The 23,819-nt window shown below is 43.3% G+C and overlaps 1 protein-coding gene across 1 annotated transcript in view; it reads right to left on the bottom strand.

Annotated features, from left to right (window-relative positions):
• Nucleotides 1–580: 580 nt before the first annotated feature.
• Nucleotides 581–23,819, bottom strand: part of TRIT1 (tRNA isopentenyltransferase 1) — a 44,979-nt gene continuing 21,740 nt past the window's right edge. Inside the window, exons 2-11 of the mRNA XM_077296164.1 lie at nucleotides 21,171–21,311; nucleotides 20,998–21,093; nucleotides 20,736–20,902; nucleotides 18,537–18,679; nucleotides 18,298–18,409; nucleotides 17,304–17,413; nucleotides 14,183–14,260; nucleotides 10,686–10,795; nucleotides 1,434–1,551; nucleotides 581–1,343 (exon numbers count right to left, since the gene is read on the bottom strand). Of these exons, the coding sequence (XP_077152279.1) occupies nucleotides 1,081–1,343; nucleotides 1,434–1,551; nucleotides 10,686–10,795; nucleotides 14,183–14,260; nucleotides 17,304–17,413; nucleotides 18,298–18,409; nucleotides 18,537–18,679; nucleotides 20,736–20,902; nucleotides 20,998–21,093; nucleotides 21,171–21,311 (1,338 nt within the window). The 3' untranslated portion in view covers nucleotides 581–1,080. The remainder of the gene's footprint in view (nucleotides 1,344–1,433; nucleotides 1,552–10,685; nucleotides 10,796–14,182; nucleotides 14,261–17,303; nucleotides 17,414–18,297; nucleotides 18,410–18,536; nucleotides 18,680–20,735; nucleotides 20,903–20,997; nucleotides 21,094–21,170; nucleotides 21,312–23,819) is intronic.

Here is a 23,819-nt window from a genome sequence, read left to right as displayed (position 1 = left end):
CCGCGCTTAGTAACCCGATGTTTACCCTGGTTACCAGCGTAAAAGTAAAAAAAACAAACAGTACATGCTCACCTGCGCGTCCCCCAGCGTCTGCTTCCTGACACTTACTGAGCGCCGGCCCTAAAAGTGAAAGTGAAAGCACAGCGGTGACGTCACCGCTGTGCTGTTAGGGCCGGAGCTCAGTCAGTGTCAGGAAGCAGACGCTGGGGGACGCATGTAAGTATGTGCTGTTTGTTTTTTTTTACTTTTACGCTGGTAACCAGGATAAACATCGGGTTACTAAGCGCGGCCCTGCGCTTAGCAACCCGATGTTTACCCTGGTTACCCGGGGACCTCGGCATCGTTGGTCGCTGGAGAGCGGTCTGTGTGACAGCTCTCCAGCGATCAAACAGCGACGCTGCAGCGATCAGCATCGTTATTGCTATCGCTGCAGCGTCGCTTCGTGTGAAGGTACCTTAAGGCAGCTGTGATTTCACTCCTATGTTTAAAAGCCTTTTGCCAGGGAGAATTCTAACATATAAAAACAGGAGAAAAAAAAATGAAACCTATGCATGGTGTACATTTGCACCAATTTTTTTTTGCCTTTTTAACATTTAACATGATAAATTTGCCTTTAGATTAATCTCTGAAGGCAAATTTTTTGTATCAGTTTTGAAAAACTGATAAATAGGTCACAGGTCAGACTTCTGAATTTTGGATTGGAGTTAAAGCTAAGAAAAAAATAAAAGGCTTAGTAAATGTAAGCCATATAGTTTAGTTTATTTATTAATTTGCTATAGTGAACACTAGTTCCACACATACATGTGCTCCAAGGACAAATTTGCATCCCTATTTATTTATGTAAATATATTTGCATAATGAAAGTACAGAAATTAGCTTTACGTCTTAAGAGGAAACAGGCTTCTTGAAATAAAGCTAGATTGCCAAGAACGTAGGAGTTGAGCAACTAAAACCAAAATTAAATTATAGGAGGACATTTCATTGCTGTTGTACAGATTAATATAATCTAGACTGATAGAATTCTCTGAATCTTCACCGATTTTCATTAAATACAAAGAGATGTAGCGTCTTAGTGTCCATTCATAAATCTTTAGATTCAACAGCAGTTTGCTTCTGGGATTCTGAGTCCTGCCTATCCCAAGTGGTGTTGGCATGAAGAGTGCACATCCTTTTTTCCTGCACATCATATACACAGTCTGTATGAGAGGTTTCCTCTACCTCCTGTAGATGACTTTCGGGATTAAAGCTAGAGCTCATCTTCCTCTTCTCCACATTTCTCAATTCTTCTCCCTGGTTTCTACATTTTTTCACATGATGAAGATGTGATTTGGATTTTGTATGTGCTAAAAAGAGAAAAATGAAACATAAAAAAATAAAATAAATGAAACTAAAAAGTTAAAAAAAAATTGAAGGGTTTATTGTTTGCCACATACCTGCCCACTCTCGATCACCAATGATAATTCGATCACAGAAATTGCACAGTCGACTAGTTCTCTTGCTTTCATTACTGTCTGAAGCAATGTCCATTGGCTTCATTTCTGGAAGCTGATCCTAGGGGTAAAAAAAAAAAAAAAAAAAAAAAAATCAAAATAAAGTGTACATCCAGTTAGAATTCTATTACATTATACAAAATGGCTGTGCTCATGCATTTACTTTTAGATCTTATTTTGCCATCACTTAAGGTACCTTCACACTAAGCGACTTTGCAGCGATAACGACAGCGATCCGTGACGTTGCAGCGTCCTGGATAGCGATATCGTTGTGTTTGACACGCAGCAGCGATCTGGATCCTGCTGTGATATCGCTGGTCGTTGCTGAAAGTTCAGAACTTTATTTGGTCGTCAGATCGGCGTGTATCGTCGTGTTTGACACCAAAAGCAACGATGCCAGCAATGTTTTACACTGGTAACCAGGGTAAATATCGGGTTACTAAGCGCAGGGCCGCGCTTAGTAACCCGATATTTACCCTGGTTACCATTGTAAAAGTAAAAAAAACAAACAGTACATACTCACCTTCTGCTGTCTGTCACACGTCCCTCGCCGTCTGCTTCCCGCACTGACTGTGAGCGCCGGCCGTAAAGTGAAAGCAGATCACAGCGGTGACGTCACCGCTGTGCTGTGCCTTACGGCCGGCACTCAGTCAGTGCAGGAAGCAGACGGCGAGGGACGTGTGACAGACAGCAGAAAGTGAGTATGTACTGTTTGTTTGTTTTTTACATTTACACTGGTAACCAGGGTAAACATCGGGTTACTAAGCGCGGCCCTGCGCTTAGTAACCCGATGTTTACCCTGGTTACCAGGGGACTTCGCATAGTTGGTCGCTGGAGAGCTGTCTGTGTGACAGCTCTCCAGCGACCACACAGCGACGCTGCAGTGATCGGCATCGTTGTCGATATCGCTGCAGCGTCGCTTAGTGTGAAGGTACCTTTACTGTAATCTCAAGTTCTGCCCTCTGTATAACTGGCACATTCCGTCTCCTAGGTATCCATTAGCTACAGAAAGTTTGTTTTACAGCAAGAGACCGAGCTGACCACAGACAACCATAGTCACACTCTATAACTAGGGACTTTAGCTTGTAGCTTAAACAGGACAGCTCCACCAAATGTTTGTGGTCATTGCCAGGTACTGCAACTCAGTTCAGCTTTGCCAATCTTCAGATTTCAGGAATATCAAGGACCACACAAGCTTGATTTGGAACCTGTCAAAATTGTGTTAGTCTTCTCATTAAAGCAATATGGATATTTGGTATAATGAAATGTACCAGTCTTTGGTGACGTCAGTGCAGTAAAAAATTCAGGAAGCAGCTACCGTCTATGGCAAGTTTAAGAGTAAGTAAAATGTTTCTGGAAATACTTACAGGATGAGACTTTTATATTATACAAAATTTTGCATTATAATTCTGAAGGGGTCATTGAGAATTTAGGAGTTGGCCACTTTCCTATAAATTAATTTAACAAATGGGATAACAGCAGGTCCACATGCGGCTGCTAATAGGCCTCTGTTTTAATAGTAATGATGTGCAGTCATTATCCATCTGTCATCGGACGGAATAGTACGTCAGCTGGCAGTATCCCCCGCTTTGATGTGGGCTCCGGCGGTGAGCCCGCATCAAAGCCAGGACATGTCAGCTGTTTTGAACTGCTGACATATGATCCACCCGCGCCTATTAACTAAGTAAATGCCGTTGTCAAACTGACAGCGGCATTTAACAAGTACTTCTGGCCATCCTGCCGGAAATGTGCGCACCAGTGACCGTCATCACATGATCGGGGGTCATCAGTGCGTCGGCATGACAACCAGAGGTCTCCTGCGGACAACCCTGTGATCGACGCTCATAACAAGTCTGTAATTCTGCTACATAGAGGCGAACTGAGCATCGCCTCTATGTAGCAGAGCCAATCGGGCTATGCCAGCTTCTAGACTCCTATGAAGGCTATTGAAGCATGACAAAAGTAAAAAAAAAAAATGTTTTTAAAAATCTGAAAAAAAAAATATATATATATATAAAAGGTCAAATCACCCCCCTTTCGCCCCATTCAAAATAGAACAGTAAAAAAAATTAAAAAAATAAACCTACACATATTTAGGATTGCTGAGTTCAGAATCGCCAGATCTATCAATTAAAAAAAGGATTAACCTGATCGCTAAACGGCGTAGCGATAAAGAAAATTATGTTTTTTTGGTCGCTGCAACATTGCATTAGAATGCAATAATGGGCGATCAAAAGATCGTATCTGCACCAAAATGGTATCATTAAAAACCATAGCTCAGTGCGCAAAAAATAAGCCCTCACCTAACCCGAGATCACAAAAAATGGAGACACTATGGGTATCGGAAAATGTATCAATTTTTTTTTTGCTTTTTTAAGAAAAGTTTTGAATTTTTTTCACCACTTAGATAATAAAGAACCTAGACATGTTTGGTGTCTATGAACTCGTAATGACCTGGAGAATCATCAAAATGGCAGCTCAGTTTTAGCATTTAGTGAACTTAGCAAAAAAGCCAAACAAAAAACAAGTGTAGGATTGCACTTTTTTTTGCAATTTCACCGCACTTGGAATTTTTTTTCTGTTTTCTAGTACATGACATGGTAAAACCAATGGTGTCGTTCAAAAGTATAACTCGTCCTGCAAAAAATAAGCCCTCACATGGCCATATTGATGGAAAAATAAAAAATTACGGTTCTGGGAAGGAAGGGAGCAAAAAGCGAAAACGCAAAACAGAAAGCTCTGGGGGTTAAGGGGTTAAATAATGCATGTCGAAATAGTTGTGGCTGCATGAAGCTGCCATACTATGAAAAACCAGCCTGGTCACTTACCTGCTGTTTAAAAGGGACCTATCACTTGCTAAAAAAAAGTAACTTAATAGCTTGTAAAAAAAAAAAAAAAAAAAGGCCCTGCGCTCCTGATTCTGTTGTCTTGCTTGTCATTTTGCACTGCATCGCTCCATTGCAGAGGTATTCACTTTTATTGCTTCTGAAGAGCAATAGGTGACATTTCTGCTTGTAGCACAACAGGAGGCGTATCTTCAGAGTCTTTGAGAAAGGGATAAAAGTGCACAGCCTCAGAGAAGACGCTGTTATTCACAACTCGGCAGCTGAGCTAGCAGTTCAGCAGTCTCAGAAGTTGCATAGTTGTGACTGGTAGTGTCTGGAAAGGAGGAATAAAAGTGCGTAGCCCCAGAGAAGACTCTGAAGAAACTCCCAGTTGGACTGCACACAGTGATTTCACATACTGTGCTCCACAAGCAACGAATATGAATATTTTTGCAGAGTGACGCAGCACACAACGGAAAAAAGTTGCAGACACAGAAGAGCTCACAGATTTTTACAAGGTATCTAACTAAATTTTTTCAGCAAGTGACAGGTCCTCTTTAAGGCTAGATTTAGACAAGATTATGTAAAATTGTACTGTAACCAGCAAAAAAACCCCTGCTTTTTTACATCTATATTGTGTTTTTATACTATCTGTATATCCATTTTTGTACAACTGGATAAGATCCATTGGCATCCATTTCTATACATCAACAATTAAAAGAAATTGTACAAGACCAAACACAGTTTTATATGTCATTATTTGCAATGTAAAAACGGATGCAATTTGGTGTCTGAATGGAGTACGCTTTTTTTAATGCACTAATGGAGTTTAATGAATGAGTATGACCAGAAAGCCGGTTGAGACCATCAGTCCGTGTGTAAATGCGTTCATGTGAACAAATCCATTGACATGTATTAGTCCGTTTTGCATACAGACATCACATGGACATATAGTATAATACATCCCTTTTGCTCAAGTCCAGATGCGTGGAGGAGGGGTGAGCGATGGTACAAGTATCACATACACTGTGCAGGTAATGGTGTAGTCGTCGTATCCCTGCTTCATCCATTGTCAGCCCCACTGATACATACAGAAGCAGACATACAGCAGCACCCGAAATTCAACACAAGAAAACGGTAATTAGTTCTTACCGGTAATTGTATTTCCAGGAATCCACCTGACAGCACCATTGGAGGACGTCCTTCTTATCCGTAGTGGGACAGGAACCACAAGTTAAAAGGACCCTCCCCACTCCACCCATCAGTGATTTTCTAAGTACCACATCTGGATGGATGCAAAAAAGAGAGTTTATTTACAATTACACACCAATGTTACATCACATTAGTCAGTAGTAAAAGTTTGCAGTGGGAGGGAACTAGTAGTGCTGTCAGGTGGATTCCTGGAAATACAATTACCGGTAAGAACTAATTACCGTTTTCCAGTCCACCACCTGACAGCACCATTGGAGAATACCAAAGGATGTTAACTAGGGTGGGACTACTGCATGTAAGACTTTCCTACCAAAGGCTAATTGGTCTGATACGACATCTATTTTATAGTGTCTAGCAAAGGTAGAAAGACTAGTCCAAGTCGCCGCCCTACAGATTTGCTCAGCTGAGGCTCCCCCCTTCTCTGCCCATGATGTAGAGATAGCTCGTGTTGAGTGGGCCCTAAGAGTATCCGGGGGATCTTTCCCTTGGTTTGTATATGCTAGGCTAATCATGTTTTTAATCCACCTAGCAATGGTTGATTTTGCTGCCTTGCAACCCCTATTTGGACCACCGTATTGAATAAATAAGTTAGTGTCCCGTCTCCAGCTTTCTGTCGCCCCCAGGTATTTTAGAACAGTCTCCCTAACGTCAAGGTTATGGTAGACCCCTTCTTTTGCGTTTTTAGGGTGTTGGCAGAAAGAAGGAAGGATTATTTCCTGATTTATATTGGTAGATGATACTACTTTGGGGAGGAAAGCTGGGTTATGTTTGAAGACTATTCTGTCGTCAAAGATTTGAAGATATGGGTTCTGGATAGAAAGAGCCTGCATCTCCCCTAGCCTTTTAGCCGATGTGATGGCAATTAGGAAGGCGGTTTTAAAGGAGAGATTGGCTATGTCCATATCTTCTGACAGTAAGTAAGGGGTTTTACACAAAGTGTTAAGGACCAGGTTTAGGTCCCAAGGAGGAGTTGATTTCCTCACAAGTGGCCTCATTCTCTGTGTGGCCCTGGAAAATCTTGCTATCCAGGGATGGGAGGCTAGTGATGTATCAAAAAATACACTAAGTGCTGCAATCTGTACTTTTAGAGTACTAGGCCGAAGGCCCTTGTCAAATCCGAGTTGCAGGAAATCGAGGATCTTGGGGATATCTGGTTTTGAAGTATCCACATGACCTTCTCCCAGAAAGGAACAATACCGCTTCCAGATCTTGTTGTAAATCGCCGAAGTCACCGGCTTTCTGCTTGCCTGGAGAGTGGTAATGACCTCTTCTGACAGGCCTCTGGATCTTAAGGTTTGCCGTTCAGGATCCAAGCAGATAGGTGCAGAGAGTCTGGATTCTTGTGGAACACCGGACCCTGAAGCAGAAGGTCCTGCCTGTTCGGTAGAAAGACTGGTTCTTCTGTTGACATCCTGGACAGTAGAGAAAACCAGCTTCTTTTTGGCCAGAAGGGAACCACCAGGATTACAGTTGCTCTCTCGTCTCGTATCTTCCTGAGTGTCTTCGATATCAGAGGAAGAGGCGGAAAGGCGTACAGGAGGCCTTCTCCCCAATACTGAGACAAGGCGTCTACTGCTGTGGCTCCATCTAGAGGATTCAGAGAAAAAAATGCTCTGACCTTTGCGTTTGACCTGGCGGCAAAGAGGTCCACCTGAGGTGTGCCCCATTTCTGGCATAGACAGCTGAATACTTCCGGGTTCAGTTCCCACTCTCCGGGATGTACCGACTTTCGGCTCAAGAAATCTGCTAGTTGATTCTTGGTACCTTCCAGGTGAACTGCCGAGATGGATTTGACAGATCTTTCTGCCCACCTGAAAATCTGGTCTGCTAAGTGTTGCAGTGGTGGATGTCTCGGACCTCCCTGGTGTCTCAGAAATGCCACTGCTGTGACATTGTCGGACAGTATTCTCACGTGTCTGTCTCGGACCAATGACTGGGCTTGGCTCAACACTTTCCAGATCGCATACAGCTCTCTGAAATTCGATGATCTTGCCGCAATCTGAGGAGTCCATTCTCCCTGGTAATATGTTCTTCCTATATGACCGCCCCATCCGTATTGACTGGCGTCTGTGGTAACTGTAACACAGGGATCGAGTACCCACGGTACTCCCTCTCTCAGGTTCCTCGGTCTGGTCCACCAGGTTAGGGATCTCTTCACTGACGGAGACACAAACATCTTCCTGTCTAGGGAGCTCTGTTTCCTGTTCCAGGATCCTAGGACTTCTCTTTGCAACTCCCGTGAGTGGAATTGGCTCCATTTCACACAGGGTATGCATGCTGTCATGAAGCCAAGTATCCTCATTGCATCTCTTATGGAGGGGGTACTTCTTCTGAATTGATGGATGTGTCTGATCAAGGCCTCTTGTCTGTCTTCTGGCAAGAAAGAAGTTCTTAGGTTGGAATCCAAGATCACCCCCAAAAATTTTATTCTGGAATTTGGGACCAGGCAGGACTTTTTCCAGTTCACAATCCACCCCAGCTCTTGTAGGATGGAAAGGGTGAAAGTGCAGTCTATCTTGAGGAGTTTCTGTGATTTCGCCATTATCAGGAAGTCGTCCAGGTATGGGACTATGGTCACATTCTGATTCCTCAGATAGGCCACCACTTCCGACATCAGCTTGGTAAAGATCCTGGGCGCTGAAGCAAGCCCGAAGGGGAGACATCTGAACTGAAAGTGATGTACAATCCCCCTGTTCATTATGGCAAACCTCAGGAATTTTTGGTAGGAGAGGTGTATCGGGACATGATAGTATGCATTGCTCAGATCTAGGGTACACATTACCATGTCTTTGTCTATTAGAGGCGTCGTGGATCTTATAGATTCCATCCGGAATCTTTTGTACCGTACCCATTTGTTTAATGGTTTTAAGTTTATAATCGTCCGGGAGTCCCCGGACGGTTTCTTTATTGAAAATAAATGAGAATAATGGCCTTCGCCTCTTTCTGAGATGGGAACTGGCACAATCGCTTCTAATTCTAACAGCTCCTGGATGTTTGTCCACATGGAGGAGTCGGAGAGCGGGCAAGGTCGGGTTACTACAAATCTTTCTGGGGGACTGCCGGAGAATTCTAATTTGTATCCCTGTGCAATTACTTGTAGAATCCAAGGATTCTGGGACACCTTCTGCCAACCCCCTAGAAATTTCTGTAATCGACCTCCCACCTTTATGTCATTTATTTGACTTTGGTGTACCTGTACTAGGGAAGATGGAATCTCTACCTTTTCCACCCTTGGGATAAGACCACCTCCCAGTCTTCCCTTTCCCCTTGTAGTCTGTCCTCTGACCAGGTCGGGACCTACGAAAGGGCTGATATTTTTTGGTATTCTCCTCAGGGAAACCTTTCTTTTTATCTGAGGCCTTTTCTAGAATATCGTCTAGAATTGGCCCAAATACTTTATTTCCCGAGAATGGGATTCCACACAATTTATTTTTTGACTGGAGATCCCCCGACCAGGTTTTAAGCCATATGGCTCTTCTGGCCGCATTAGACAGGGATTCGCTTCTAGCCGCGAACCTTACAGATTCGGCAGAAGCGTCTGCCATAAAGCCTGTTGCGAGTTTGAGCAATGGCAATGATTTAAGGATAACCTCTCTGGAAGTTTTGGCTTTGAGGTGATCCTCTAAATCGTCAATCCATAAGTGCATTGACCGGGCTACGGAGGTTGCCGCTATATTGGCCCGTATTATTGCCGCGGAGGACTCCCAAGTTCTCCTTAGCAAACCGTCTGCTTTACGATTTATAGGATCTTTTAATGCGGAAGAGTCCTCAAATGGGATTGAGGTCTTCTTCGCCACCTTTGCTAGTGGGACATCGATCTTGGGTACTTCATCCCACACTTTAATGTCCTCAGGGTTGTAGGGCAGACGAAGTCTAAAGTCCCTGGGAATCACTAGCTTCTTCTCCGCTTCCTGCCACTCTTCCAGGATCATGGAACGAATGTGGTTGTTGACGGGGAAGACCTTTGTCACTTGGGCATGTAATCCGCCAAACATCTCGTCCTGGATCGAGGTCTCCTCTGGTGTATCTTGTAACTGCATGGTGTTACGCACAGCATAAAGAAGCTCATCCGTGTCTGTTGCGGAGAAGAGATATCTCTTCCCTCTGCCCACAGATCCGTCTCTTTCTTCCTGGTCAGAATCCCCCGAAACCTCACCCTCGGAAGAGGGGCTAGATTCCCTCGGCCTCTTCCGTGAAGTCTGCGGTTCTGACTGAGTAGCCTGGGGAAGATTCAAGCTTGAGATAGAAGCCTGAACCTCCTGTCGTATCATGGTCCTCATACTGGATAGTAGCGCTGTCTGCTCATCACCCACAATTTTGGATGTGCATGATTTGCACAATGGTTTCCGCCAGTTTTCCGGAAACTTAGTGGAACATATCGGGCATTTATTTTTCCCCGATTTTTTTCTTTCGGCTGTGGGGATGGAAGGCTCAGCCTAGGGTAAAATAGAGACACGTGGCACCGTAAGTAGGAAGCAGGGGGAGGGGTGAGCTTTGTGGTATGGCTTTACATAGCCCACTCACGTTTTACCTGGTTGATCCTGCCCTCCTTACCGCCGCTGCGGTGACCGCGCTGAGCCCCTCACCGAGGCCGGCGCTGCTGCCGGCGTCATCCTCCATGCTGGTCGCACCGGAAGTGACGCGGTCGTCGCGACCGGAAGTGACGCGGCCGCTGGACCCGGAAACCGCGGCCGCACGCTGGAGCCGGCCGCTGCTGGAAGCGGTCGCCGCATACACCTCCCGGCATGCAGGCACCCGGGCCGAGAGCCCCCCGAGGAGGAAGCGGACCGGACCCCAGGAGCAGCGCTACACTGGGGAGGCTGAGGGACCCCCCATGGCAGGTATCAGCCGCAGATATCTTGCGGCGGGGAAGGGAAAGGCTGGGCCCCCCGATCCCCACCATCTGCACAGCACCGTCGGAGGGCGTCTTGCAGTTCCTATCCGCAGTGGGACAGGAAAAACACTGATGGGTGGAGTGGGGAGGGTCCTTTTAACTTGTGGTTCCTGTCCCACTACGGATAAGAAGGACGTCCTCCAATGGTGCTGTCAGGTGGTGGACTGGAAATTGGAATTAAACAATACGTAATATTAGGAGGTAACATTACATTACGTTAGGGGCAACAGACTTAAAATATAGGAAAATGACAAATATACAAACCTGTAAGAAGCTGCTGACTATCTGTATAGCGGGTGACAGAACATTTTTGTCCCAAGCTGAAATATCGGTTACATCCAGTCCATACACACGTGGCACATTTGTTCCCGGCCCTACAAATAAAGTTAAACTTACTGTTAATTTCAAAGATAAATTTTACATTGCAAATAAACAAGAGGAACTCATCAATATTTCAAAGCTTTCATCACTAGATATTCAGCAAACAAATGTAAAATTCAAAGGTGCAGGAGGTGCATGAAGATGGCGAGGTCCATCACAAATTGTATAACACTTGTAACCTGGTCAGCGTTTAGAAGAAGCATTATACAAGGTGAAACGGCCTTCCTAATCTTTCTGCACCTCTTGACTCACTGAATCACTCATTAATATACCGTATGTCTAGAGAATAAATCATTGAAACATTGATTAGGGTCCCTTCTTTCTGTGGAATGTTATATCTGCAGTCTATTTAATTTGTAGTATGAGCAACACTCCTATTAATGAGGTCTGCCCTGTTATACAGAACTGGGTGCAAACAGTAGAGTATTGCTGTTGTGTGTGGGGGTTTCTATTGGAAAAAATTTTAAATAGCTGACATTTGATATAATAAACTAGAAAAATATACATACATTAGCACAGCAGCCTTGCAGCGCTGGAGTCCTGGGTTCAAACCCCACTAAGGACAACATCTGCAAAAGAGTTTGTATGTTCTCTCCGTGTTTGCGTGGGTTTCCTCCGGGTACTCCGGTTTCCTCCCACATTCCAAAGACATACTGATAGGGAATTTAGATTGTGAGCCCCAATGGGGACAGCGATGATAATGTGTGCAAACTGTAAAGTGCTGCGGAATATGTTAGCGCTATATAAAAATAAAGATTATTATTATTACTGTGCAATAGTACTGTGTAAAACTTTTAGGCAGGTGTGGGGGTCAAAGGAGGTAGGAGCAGGGTTGCCGCTGTAGGAAGATTGGTCAGTTTGCAGTAAAATGGCGCCGAGAGCAGCGCATGTGTAGACAGATCTCGGCTCAGCATGTGCACCCACCAGCGCCAATTTTCTGGAGACCGCCAGAGGTTAATCTGAGCATTCGCTGCCCCCTGCGCTATTTTGCTGGAGAATGCCAGGACATGAATGTGCGCAAGTGCTGCCCACAGCAAGGGCGGCGCAAGCGTAAAACTTAAAAAAGGAGGGTCGTTGTGAAGACAGGTTCGGTCATCTCTATTTGTAGGAGATTCTTTTTTTTTTTTTTTAAGTCCACTGCAGATCCACCTGTCAATGAGGCCCTGCAGCTGTTGCAAAACTACAACTCCCATCATGCTTAGACAGATTGGGATGATGGGAACTGTAGTTTGGCAACAGCTGCAGAGCCACACAGGTTGTCCAAAACTGGTGTCCCCATACAGAAGTGTTTCACAACCTGTAGTCCTCCAGCAGAAGATATTTCCCCATAACAGAGTCAGCAGACATGTTATTAACTATTTTACAACATTTTTAGCTTCAATTTTTTTTTTGCTATTTTTTTTCCTCCTCTAAAACCTAGGTGCGTCCTATAGTTCAAAAAATACATACATACATACATACACATTATATATATATATATATATACACTCACCGGCCACTTTATTAGGTACACCATGCTAGTAACGGGTTGGACCCCCTTTTGCCTTCAGAACTGCCTCAATTCTTCGTGGCATAGATTCAACAAGGTGCTGGAAGCATTCCTCAGAGATTTTGGTCCATATTGACATGATGGCATCACACAGTTGCCGCAGATTTGTCGGCTGCACATCCCTGATGCGAATCTCCCGTTCCACCACATCCCAAAGATTTCATGTTGTTTACGCCAAATTCTGACCCTACCATCCGAATGTCGCAGCAGAAATCGATACTCATCAGACCAAGCAACGTTTTTCCAATCTTCTACTGTCCAATTTCGATGAGCTTGTGCAAATTGTAGCCTCAGTTTCCTGTTCTTAGCTGAAAGGAGTGGTACCCGGTGTGGTCTTCTGCTGCTGTAGCCTATCTGCCTCAAAGTTCGACGCACTGTGCGTTCAGAGATGCTCTTAGGCCTACCTTGGTTGTAACGGGTGGCGATTTGAGTCACTGTTGCCTTTCTATCAGCTCGAACCAGTCTGCCCATTCTCCTCTGACCTCTGGCATCAACAAGGCATTTCCGCCCACAGAACTGCCGCTCACTGGATTTTTTTTCTTTTTTCGGACCATTCTCTGTAAACCCTAGAGATGGTTGTGCGTGAAAATCCCAGTAGATCAGCAGTTTCTGAAATACTCAGACCAGCCCTTCTGGCACCAACAACCATGCCACGTTCAAAGGCACTCAAATCACCTTTCTTCCCCATACTGATGCTCGGTTTGAACTGCAGGAGATTGTCTTGACCATGTCTACATGCCTAAATGCACTGAGTTGCCGCCATGTGATTGGCTGATTAGAAATTAAGTGTTAACAAGAAGTTGGACAGGTGTACCTAATAAAGTGGCCAGTGAGTGTATGTATATGTGTATGTGTATGTATATGTATATGTATATGTATATGTATATGTATATGTATATGTATATGTATATGTATATATATATATATATATATATATATATATATATATATATATATATATATATACACACATATATATATATATATACACACACACAGTCATGTCTACAGCCCAGAATCAGCGAGCACAAGCAATTTTGTTGCACATTTTTGTGAAACTCACGTTTCAAAAAAGGGGAAATACTGGCATAGAAAACAATGCCTTGAAACAAAGGTCATTTATTTCTATTAAAACCATTCCACTGGGGCCAGTATATTCTTTCCGAGGTGTTATTTTACCATAGCCAAATTTGCTTGTGCAGGCACAACATTCAAGCATTATATTCAATGATTCTATTTCTGCACATAGCTAATAAGAGCCTTTTCTACATAGCAACACAAAAAATGTGCAGTAAATTGTGCCTTCTGTTATGAACATGGCAGGAACAGGACCTGCCTTCCATCTGCTCTTCCTTAAATATGAAACTTTGGAGGAGCACCTGCTCCATGCCTGCTTTGTGCCATAGTATGCGAAGAGCAGCTGCTGACATTGGCTATAATCCAAAAGTAAAAGGGTGGGGGGAAACAATCTAAAAAGACAAGGGATATGAAGAAAAATCACAAAAATAGTATAGTAAAAAAAAGTTACCTAAATGGAAAGCATATATGCATAGATCCTAAATATTGGGATCTGTGAATTCATTTACTCAGTTATTTGGAGATATATTTTTCTGGCATTGGATGTCCAAGGCCACAATATTGTGGGCACCTGTCACCTGTTCTAGAACATACCTGATCATATCTGAGCCATGTAAGAAAGTTTATATAAAACTTTGTATGTGCAACCTTTCATTCCAAAAACTTAAGAAATAAATCATAATTTACTGATCGTGCACATTAGAAGCTGCTACATGCAACAGTGCAAAAATAAAGGTAAAATGAAGCTACATACGTTTTAAGAATCTGTTTTTCACCCACTTATTTTGTTTTTTGGCATATTTTTGGGTTCTCTGCTTCAAAGCTTCGATACCTGTAATATAAATTGACTATTTTATTTACCAGTATCGGAACATATATTCATACACCCGTTACTAAAGAAGGAAAAGTTGTGAAATTATGGAAATCACAGGATCTACAGACATGTTAATGATACGCAAATGATGAAAAATGGAAACATTTTCAAAACATTTTGATAGGTTTAGTATTGAGTATGAGTAGAGATGGGCGGACTCCTGGATGTTAGGGTTCGGCCGAACAGTTAAAAAAAAAAAGTTTGGGTACCAGAACAATACCCGGACCCAAACACCATTCACTTCAATGGGGGGTCCAAATATCCTGCATCTGTCATGCTGTCTTTTGAATGACAACGCGGCAAACACTGCGGCAAACACTGCTTCTGATCAGCGGTAAAATCATTGCCGCCAGTCAGACAGCTGCTGTTCCCATGCTGTCACATGACAGCGTGAGCCCTTAGATGTGATCGGAGTTCTAAAGTTTATCTCCAATCACTGGCATCAGCTGATGGGATTACTACTCCCATTAGCCGACACCTGCTGCCGCTAATAACAGTGAGTGGAGGCGGCGGTTGATGGGAGTATTCATCAGCCGGCGCCTGCGCTCTAAATAAATAATAAAAAAAAACAAAAAACAGGAGTGCGTTCTCCTGTATTTTTGATAACCAGCCAGACAAAACTGACAGCTGGGGGCTGCAACCCTCAGCTGTCAGCATTAGCAAGGTTGGTTCTCAAGAATAGAGGAGTCCCCACTCTTGTTTTTTTTTTTATTATTTCAATAATTTAAAAAAACAATGTGGGGCAACACCCAATTTTGACAACTAGCCTTGCTAAAGCAGACAGCTGGGGGCTGCTATTCTCAGACTAGTAAGGGGCCATGGATATTGGCCCCCCCAAAGCCTAAAAAGAGCAGCCCACAGCCACCCAGAAATGGCACATCTATTAGATGTGCCGATTCTGGCACTTTGCCCTGCTTTTCCCACTTGCCCTGTAGCAGTGGCGAGTGGGGTAATATTTATGGGGTTGGTGTCATCTCTGTATTGTCAGGTGACATCAAGCCCACAGATTAGTAATGGAGAAAGACACCTATCCATTACTAATCCTATAGTTATATTGTAAATAAACACACAGCAAGAATAAAAGTGTTTTATTTTAAATAAAAACAAACCACTTTTACATTTTTAAATTAAAAATAAACATTTATACTTGCATAACGCCCATTCCATTGATTCCCTCGTCTCCTAAAATAAAACAAAAATAAAAAACAACATGTCCCTCTCCTGTCCATCGTTCTGTCCCACGCTGTAATCCATGCCTGGGAATAAACAGTTTTCAACCTGAATGGTGCCAAGATGCGACCATCCAGGTTGAGAACCACTGATAAATGCCTTGTCATGCCATCACTGAAGTTATTAATAGGAATGTTCTGCTATGCTGAATGCACTTTGATATGCAAATCTGCTGGCAGCTCCCTTTGCAATTGCCGATCAATAACGTCTAAGATGTGCTTGATGGTAGACAAGTCCAGAATCACTACAAGCCATGGTAATAAGTTTAGGCCATTCAGGCTGCTCATATTAATATGAGGAACATACAGGCCTTGTGAGGTCATGGTGAAAAAACTGCTCCTGGGAAACTTTGGCGAAATGGCTGTATCACTGGTTCCATGATCATCAATATAAGGCTGAGCTGTTACTGTACCTGGAATGAAGACTAGAAGGTTTCAGCTACACCCATCCAGGCCTGTGTTTCATTACAGGATTGGTGGGGGGGAAGGCACTGTTTAAGACACACGGGTCTCCATAGCTTGCTCTTGTCTTGTAGTCAATGACAGCCAGAGATTGATCTGGAGACCATGTGGGCAATGTCGTGAAGCAGCCTTCAAAAGGGAACATCATTTCATTCCTACTTGTGGGATTATGGTGTGAGGTGGACCCTCTGGTCTTCATTCCAGGTACACTAACATCTTGGCAATACACTGCTATTTTTGATAGAAATACAACCATTTCTCCTAAGTGTTCAAGGAGTCGTTTTTCAACACAACAATGCCAGGCCCCATGTCGCTCGTGTTACTGCAAGCAACTTGCAAGGCCTAAACACATTACCAAGGTCTGCAGTTTCATCAAACTTTTATACCAGTGAGCTCTTTTAAGATGTCATTGGTCGCCAATTGCAATAGTAGGTGCCAGCAGCAGATCTTGATGATTTCTATGCCCAAGTGCTTACTCGATACTTAAATAAATCCGAGAGGTTTCAAAAATTCTTTCCATTTTTTATCATTTGCAAATCACTAACATGTCTATCGATCCTGTGATTTTCATAATTCCACAACTTTTCCTTCTTGATATTGCAATGTCACTTTTGAGGAGGGTATCATCTCATTACCACATGCTATAATTTGACAATACACTGCAATATAACGTAACAATCTCCTTTGAAACCCAGCTAAAAGAGGTTGGCGGTGCTGATTGAGAGAATCGCTTGCAGATAGATGCTACTGCGCATGTGCCACCGGCACCATTTAGGTGGAGCAAATAAAAAAAAAAAAAAAAAGATAGCGATAGATGCTACTGTGCTGGCGCCATTTTGCTACAGTAAATTATTTTTTAGTAAAGACCACAATATTAACTGTGCAAACGCAGTATATAAAATAGGAGGCAGATCACTGAAGGTTCAGTGATTTGTCATTTAAGTCCACAAGGATGACCAAGAGGCCTGAGCACCAAATAAAGCCCTGTCCACAGGCCACCCCGAAGCACGAGAATCTCATTGTTTGCAGTTTTAGTTAAAGATTAAACAATAACCACAAGATGGATTCCATCACCCCAGGTATCATTTTAATCAGTGTAATGGTGCCAACTTGACAGTGCCTGCAGCAAAATCCTGACGACAATTTCGCTTTAAGTGTTAAAAAGATAACAAACTTTTAATTACACAATGAATAAGTTTTACTTGCTTAAAAAAAAATATACATTAAAAATCTAAACATTTGTATTTAATATTTTATTTCTTTACGGAGTTTACAAAAAAAAAAAAAAATACTGCTGATATAATAGTCACCTTTCTGTAGAAGAATATTCGTCTGACCTGGAGTAATATCCTTTGTCACCAAGTATTCATGGAATTCCTTAAAGCCAATAGATTGGAAAATGCCATGCTGATAATCCTGGCTATGAAGAAGAAGTCAGGTAGGACGTACACGTTATGTTGCCATGGCTAACCAAAAAGCATTCATTCCCTTTAAAAAGGACTAATTTGTTTATTTATTTTTTATAATAATTTTGTCCAACAAGGGAAATTATTAAACTTTGCCAATTATTTTATCAAGGAATGTCTTCAATTCTGTACAAAACAAGTGCATGAAAATGACTTCCACATTCTTGCTTTTCCTTAGTCAATTTGCCTATTATTAGTGGCACTGATATCAGAATGTACTTGTTTGTAGTACTGATGATGGCAGTGAAAGGGTCAGTACTAGTGATGAGCGAACGTGCTCGGATAACGTGTTATCTGAGCATGCTCGGATGTTATCTGAGTGTCTTGTGTGTGATCAAATAATATGTTTGAGTCCCCTCGGCTGCATGATTCGCATCTGTCTGTTAGGCAATCCCCGCATGTGTTGCAGCTGTCTAACAGCTGCAACACATGCAGGGTACTCTAACATATTATTCGAGCACACCCAAGATACTTGGATAACACCAGAGTATGCAACGAGCACATTCGCTCATCACTAGTCTTTCACTGCCATCATCTGTACTCATATCAACGCTGCTGTAGGCAGGCAAATAGGCTGTGGAAAAGCAAGGGTTCGGAAGCCACTCACATGCATTACTTTACAGAAATTAAGATAAATTCCCTAATAAAGTTATTTGCAAAGCTTAATCATTTTCCATGCTGGGCATTATTAAAAAGGAAAAATGAAAGTTTAGCCACTCTTTAAATTGCATCATTACCTAGCCTAAAAACGGAATCATTCCCATTAACCACATCATACTATCTTAGCCTATGAGTAACCTTAGCAACACCGAACTCCATCTTCAAGCAAAACACCTACCCTGATTGAGCAATCATCTTCTCATTATAGCGTTTATGGAAGTCTTGGAGCTCCTGAATCAATCCCATCTCCAACATTTCATCCACCCTGGCATTCAGTCTGGCATTAAGAACTGGAAAACAAATTTTGAGAAAGAGATTCAGATACTACCACACACATGGATAAAACATAAGAAAACATTTGATATTATAGACCAAGCACCTTTCAGTGTCCTGCATCATTGGTTTATTGGTCCTTACCTTCCTGGTCCGAGTGTAGCCATAAGATGCAGTGGTGCCGATATCTCAAGGACCCTCCTAAGGGACCACCGCCATCTTCTTCTTGCTGTCGTCTTAGATGTTCGGTATGGGAGATACCGGACTCTTCATATACCTGCAGGCTCCTGTGTGACAGATACACGGTCACTGGGTCATCAGGCAGTATATTCAGGACGTGACAGAATTCTTCCCCCAAAAGTCACAAAGGTCCCACTCAGCATCACATTAAACAAACTGCAGATGCATCTCCTGGAGGCCTTAGGGCAGGGAGAAGTGCAAACTTTCTAGATTTCCTAAATGGGTTACAGCAAGTCAGATCTCGCTGAGAACTATGTCACTAGACAGGCTTAGCAACTATTCACCTGCCGTTCATACAAAGATCAACATGAAACAAAGGGAGCTGCCGAGTTAGGTGTTCTGCACATAACTAAGAAAGGTCTAGTGTTCTCCCCGACAGGCTCAATCGCACATAGCTACAAACATTTACTGAAATGAAGCGGGCAAAAAGAACATTTTGTTAACCCAATCCTAAGGTGTCTTATTTCTAGGACGCCAACCTATGAGGTCTTCTTAACCAAGCAGTAGCCAAAAAGAGGAGCTCTGTTAACTATACAATCAGCTAAAGTGACCTGTGGATATGCCATTGCTATTTCTTGTTTGGGCAACACTAACATATACTGAGACTTGACAGATGATTGCTATACAAGGCTTAACCTGCAGTAATAGTAATATTCATAGCACATATTATAAACGTTGTGGGACAAACAATACAAGGATTTGGCGCCATGGCTATCATTACATCTTTCCACTCTCTGATCTCCTATGCCAGCAGAAGTGAGGAAAATGACTTTGGGGTGCAATTTGTGGCTCCCACTAGGACCATGAAACCGAACATTTGAAAATTAAATCTACTGCTACTCGGTTTATACTCTCTACAGACATATGCCGGGTCACAACTAGTAGGACGTGTGGGGAGACACAGCCCCAACAAGCCACTTTGCCTTACCAAAGTATTAAAATATAGGGTGAGGGCAGCACGTTCTTCCTTTTGCTCTGGGTGAAAAGAAAGCCTAGCTACAGCTCAACACATATGTATACTTCATTCTTGGAAGTATGTCCTGTTCAAATACAGTAAAGTAGGGTCACTTGAACACTATTTCCCAAGCCCACCATGCTCTTTTATTTGGGGGTCCAATAACAATCTGAAGGGAGCTGACCATAGTCTTTGTTGTCAGTCTGCAGCCAATCACTGCGCACCGAGGTGATGCTGACGCAGTCAGCACAAGGCCATTAAGCCCAATGATTGGTTACAGCCTGTCAACAAAGAATAGGGGCAGTGCTGAACCTATGGTGTGTGAATAAAGCTTATTATTAAACAGTTCAAAATTTCCCAAAACACAGAATCGCACAAGAAAAGACACAGGATGGATCAATCAGTTATAAGACTTTCTCAAGCAGAAAACAGGAACATTTAAAAATGTTACTTGTGTTTGCTACACTTACAGGTTAACTTGTACATACTTTTCTGTATGACAGGGGTGGGTCTGCTGAGGCCCCTTCATTATCTGGATTGATCGTAAAGTTAATCTCATTTCTTTGAATGCACAATGTGTCTAAACAATGTTTAAAGGGAAGTGGTCACATGAAAACCCACTATTAACCTGCAGATATGGGGTTAGTCTGCAGATTAATAGCATTCTGAACCTGCCTGATGCTGGCACTTACACCCCCGCTACAGGAGGTAAATGAGCGTCATACCTACTGGCAGCGTCCAGGTTTCACTTTCGAGGGTAGCTCCTGTGCGGGTTCAGTAACCGCTCTGTGTATAGAGAGCGGCAGCAGTAACCACGCCCCCGGCCCTGACTGACAGCAGGATCAGCATTAGGGCTGGCTGTCAGTCAGCCCAGTGTGCATGGTTACAGCCACCACTCTATACACAGAGCGGTGACTGAACCCACTCCGGCATCGCCCCTGTGACTGAAACCCAAATGGAGGAATAAAGCTGATTTCATCCCAACGGCCAGGCTCTAAAAGTGCCAGCGTCGGGCAGGTCCAGAACGCTATTACCCAGCAGATTAAGCCCATATCTGCAGGTTAACACCGTTTTTTCACATGACAGATTCCCCTTGAGATCCTCTGAAATACGGCCAGATCTATTACCACAATACACATGTTGCCCACCTTGCCACTTTACGTTTATCATGTGGATGCAATTTTGCTGCCATCTCTGGGTCCACATTTTTCAAGCGAGCATGAAGCTCCGAAAAGTCTAATTTCTCCAGTTCAGTTTTTCTATCAGCCGAGACTTGATCTCCATGTGCAGCTGTCTTCTCTCCAGGTGGAGATCCCTGTAATTTATATCATTTTGGACTTCATTAACCAGCGTGCAAAAGAGCGGTCAATAAGTATCGAAAAGCAGGCGAACAGATAAAAGCATACATACCGTGTTGACTAGAACTTTCCATAGAAGTGACTCAATGTAGTAATTTGTCCCTCCAACCACAATTGGAATTTTATCTCTAGAAAATATATCTTCGATGTTGATAATTAAGAAGTATAAATGGTTAGCGATGGTTACAGCCGTACTGTCATGCTTGCCATAAATAGAAAGGATATAAGAGCCACGGCTTTATTTCGGAAGTCAACTACTGTAAAATTTGTGATAAGTGGATCCACGCAGCTGATCATGTGATGCTTGCAGAGCTGCTGTTCCTCCGACGTCACTTTATTAGTGATAATATCCAAACCCTGATATACCTAAAAAAGACATCACAATATAAAGGACTTATCATGGCCATCACTTACTATTCCAAGCATGATTGAATGTGATTTACCATAGCAATAATCAATCCATAACCGCTCCTAAAAACTTAACGTCCAAGTGTAACAAAATTGCAAATATTTACCTGTAAAACCATCACGTGGCTGGATAGTTTTAATAAAGTCTAACTTTTCTTATGCCACCTTTTTTCTGCCATCTTACATTCTTTTTTGGTACGTTATCTCTACTTGGAACCCTCTGCCCAGTATATTGTGTGCAGTTCTACAATAATATGAGGCCGGTGTTTCTTTAAATGACAAAAAACTTGGGAGATTTGTTTGACCCAACATAAAAAAAATCACAAAACCCTGAGCTTTAGCTAGAAGACATTGGCACATTTAAAAGTCACTGTTGGACATTATCATATATACCCCGATTCCCAAAAATAAGTCAGGGTTCTATATTTTTTTGCCTAAAAAGATGGAGGAGGGCTTATTTTCAGTGGATGTCTTACTTTCGTCCCTGTACAACAATCCACAATTATTCTTTAAAAAGCAAAAAAATAAATCACTATTTATTCAAATATAATCATGTCCTCATCACATACTCACACTGCACATACACACACCTGTATATACACACACGTATATACAAACACACTGAACATACATACACATGTATATACACACACTGCACATACGGTACATACCAGCCTGTTTCCTCTTCAATTCCTCTAGTAAAAGGACCTTTGGTAACATTATAACAAAAGTCTTTAAGCAGTCTTAATCTCAGAATAGAAATGATAGAGGCCCCAAGATAGTAGTGATCCTGAGAAATTGCCCAGTTTGCCCCTCACCTGCCCTGACTGTAACTAGAGCTTATTTTTGGAGTAGGGCTTATACAGTATTTCAAGCATACTCCAAAAATCCTAGAAAATCATGCTAGCTCTTCCTTTCAAGGTAGGTCCTATTTTCGATGAAACAGGGTCGTTTGTACTTGGTTGAAAACAACTAGTGTTGTATTATCTTAATATATACTTACCTTGTAATGTCTTCACATCCTACTCTATCCAGATGTGTCCGGACCCCAGAATTCCAAGCGGCGGAAGTTCACCGACTGCCATATTGGGACACCCAAGTGATGGGTGTCTCAATATGGAAACTGCTGATGGTACCAGCCTCTTACACGGTGTAACCAGCGGAACACCATCGCACCACACACACTGTATATGCCGTACGCACCACACCCACACACTATATATGCCGTACGCACCACACACTGTATATGCCGTACACACCACACACTGTATATGCCGTACGCACCCCATCCACACACACACTGTATACGCTGTACGCACCACACACACACATTGTATATGACGTACGCACCACACACTGTATATGCCGTACGCACCCCATCCACACACACGCTGTATATGACGTACGCACCACACACTGTATATGCCATACGCACCCCATCCACACACTGTATACGCTGTACGCACCACACACACACACACACACACACACAGTATATGACGTACGCACCACACACTGTATATGCCGTACGCACCCCATCCACACACACCCACTGTACGCACCACACACACGCTGTATATGACGTACGCACCACACACTGTATATGCCGTACGCACCCCATCCACACACACCCACTGTACGCACCACACACGCTGTATATGACGTACGCACCACACACTGTATATGCCGTACGCACCCCATACACACACACACACACACTGTATACGCTGTACGCACCACACACACACACTGTATGACGTACGCACCACACACTGTATATGCCGTACGCACCCCATCCACACACACACACACACACACTGTACGCACCACACACACACACACTGTACGCACCACACACACACACACACACACTGTATATGCCGTACGCACCCCATCCACACACACCCACTGTACGCACCACACACACGCTGTGTATGACGTACGCACCACACACTGTATATGCCGTACGCACCCCATCCACACACACCCACTGTACGCACCACACACGCTGTATATGACGTACGCACCACACACTGTATATGCCGTACGCACCCCATACACACACACACACTGTATACGCTGTACGCACCACACACACACACTGTATGACGTACGCACCACACACTGTATATGCCGTACGCACCCCATCCACACACACACACACACTGTACGCACCACACACACACACACTGTACGCACCACACACACACACACACTGTATATGCCGTACGCACCACACACACACACACACACACACACACACACACACACACTGTATATGACGTACGCACCCCATCCACACACACACACTGTATACGCTGTACGCATCCTCTTGCGCAGTACAACCAGCGGAACACCGTAACGAACACGCCGCCACCGGGATCAGCCGAATGATTCACTGACCACCGCCATCTTTGTACAGGAGGAGAGCATGCTCAGTTCTGCCGCTATCTGTCTGCACAAAGA

This window comes from Ranitomeya variabilis, chromosome 3 (assembly GCF_051348905.1).
Source record: "Ranitomeya variabilis isolate aRanVar5 chromosome 3, aRanVar5.hap1, whole genome shotgun sequence".
Taxonomy (NCBI): Eukaryota; Metazoa; Chordata; class Amphibia; order Anura; family Dendrobatidae; genus Ranitomeya; species Ranitomeya variabilis.
This window is presented reverse-complemented; position numbering and strand designations above follow the sequence as displayed.